The sequence below is a fragment of the Didymella exigua genome (genome assembly GCF_010094145.1).
Source record: "Didymella exigua CBS 183.55 unplaced genomic scaffold M421scaffold_87, whole genome shotgun sequence".
Taxonomy (NCBI): Eukaryota; Fungi; Ascomycota; class Dothideomycetes; order Pleosporales; family Didymellaceae; genus Didymella; species Didymella exigua.
Genome location: NW_022984861.1, coordinates 19,137 through 21,215, shown reverse-complemented (window position 1 = coordinate 21,215; position 2,079 = coordinate 19,137). Strand labels below are relative to the sequence as shown.

Genomic DNA, 2,079 nt, shown 5'->3' with positions numbered 1-2,079 from the left:
GCCCACGCCAGGACGTGCCGATGGCTCCTGAAGAGTGAGCAGTACCTCAGCTGGCTTGATTCGAGCAAGGTAAGTGAGCATCACGGCTTCCTATGGATCAAGGGCAAAGCTGGGACAGGCAAGTCAATGTTGATGAAGTATGCGCTGGTCAATGCTCGCAAGACTATGAAAGACCACATCATGCTCTCCTTCTTCTTCAACGCGCGCGGCGAGGATATAGAGAAGTCTACAACTGGGACATACCGGTCGCTGCTGCTGCAGCTTCTTGAGCGGCGGCCGGCGCTTCAAACCGTCTTTGGTTCGCTTGGTATATCCTTATTGAACTTTAGCGCGGACCACCGGTGGCACATCAAGGCGCTGAAGACGCTGCTAGAGCAAGCCATACGGAGCTTAGGAGACTCGCCTGTCGTATGCTTCATCGATGCGCTTGACATGTGTGAAGAAGGGCAGGTTCGGGACATGATCCAGTTCTTTGAGCACATGGGCGATCTAGCTGTATCAAACGGCATCCGCTTCCAGGTCTGTTTCTCGAGCCGGCACTACCCGTACATCACAATCCGCAACGGCTTGGAGCTAGTGTTAGAGGGACAAGAGGGACACTCGCAAGACATCACCAACTACGTCGAGACTGAGCTAAATATTGGTGAGAGCAAGGTCGCACAGCAAATTCGAGCCGAGCTACAGGAGAAGGCGTCAGGAATCTTTATATGGGTTGTTCTTGTAGTTGGCATGTTGAACAAAGAGTCAGACCGCGGGCATGTCCACACGCTCCAGCGAAAACTACGAGAGATCCCTAGCGACTTGCACGAGCTGTTCCGCGATATCTTGACACGAGACACACACGGAAAAGCCGAACTAGTCTTGTGTATCCAGTGGATACTTTTTGCAAAGCAGCCACTCAGCCTAGAGCAGCTGTATCATGCGATCCTATCAGGCGTTCATCCTGAAGAAGTGGCAGAATGGAATCCAGAGGAGATCACCAAAGACGTGGTTAAGCGATTCATCCTTAATTCGTCTAAAGGTCTTGCAGAAGCCACTGTGTCCAAGGAGCAGAGAGTCCAATTTATACACGAGTCGGTGAGAGACTTCCTACTCAAGGAGAACGGCCTTGGAAAGATCTGGCCAGAGTATGGAACCAACTTTCAGGGTCAAAGCCATGACCGATTAAAACAATGCTGCTTCAACTACATCAGCATTGACATTGCCACGCCCTTAAGAATTCCTGAAATTCTTCCAAAAGCCTCCTCGCAACCAGCAGCAGGCCTACGCAAGTCAGCGACGCAAACGTACCCCTTTCTAGAGTATGCTGTGCGTAATGTGCTGTATCACGCAGACATAGCGGAAAGCGAAGGCATTTCCCAGGCGGGCTTTCTCGATAGCTTCCCGCTTCCTCGATGGGTCAAGCTCGACAACCTGTTTGAGAAGCACGAAGTGCGCAGGCACACAAAAAGTGTGAGTCTCCTGTATATGCTGGCCGAGCTCAACATGGCGAACCTCATCAGAGTTCTCGGTTCAGTCAGCCGCTGTATGGACGTTGAGGCTGAGCGCTACGGCTGTCCTCTTTTCGCCGCAGCTGCTACAAGCAGCGAAAAGGCTCTTGAAGTGTGTTTAGAATCCATTGAGATGCGACAAGCTAACAGCAGCGCTGTTGGAGCAGTGGGTGAACCGCAGTCCCAGCCAAAGTCAGCTCAGCGCGCTGCAAGACGTGATTTTGTGTATTCGAGGTCGAAGGATTTCCTCCTCAGTGCGGCAGAGCTTGGGCACGATAGGGTTCTTGCGCTGTTGATCAGATCAGGGAGATTCGGGATTGATTCGAAAGACTCGAGAGATAGGACCGTGCTATGGTGGAGTTCCAGGAATGACTGTGAGATGTCGGCAAGGTTGTTACTTGCTGCAGACTCTGCCTTGGTCAACAGTAAGGATAAAGACGATAAGACCCCACTGTTTATAGCAGCAGAGCAAGGGAATGTCGGGGTGATCGAAGTGCTGCTAGACAAGGGCGCCGACGTCAACGCCCAGGGTGGAGGGTACGGCAACGCACTCCAGGCGGCTTTAGCTTGTGGCCACAAAGAGATCGCG

The 2,079-nt window shown here is 52.3% G+C and overlaps 1 protein-coding gene across 1 annotated transcript in view; it reads left to right on the top strand.

Moving 5' to 3' along the window:
• Nucleotides 1–12: 12 nt before the first annotated feature.
• Nucleotides 13–2,079, top strand: part of M421DRAFT_427109 (uncharacterized protein) — a gene marked incomplete at its 5' end in the record, with an annotated part of 6,879 nt that continues 4,812 nt past the window's right edge. The window contains one exon of the mRNA XM_033594580.1: nt 13–2,059. Coding sequence (XP_033442503.1) covers nt 13–2,059 — 2,047 coding nt within the window. The remainder of the gene's footprint in view (nt 2,060–2,079) is intronic.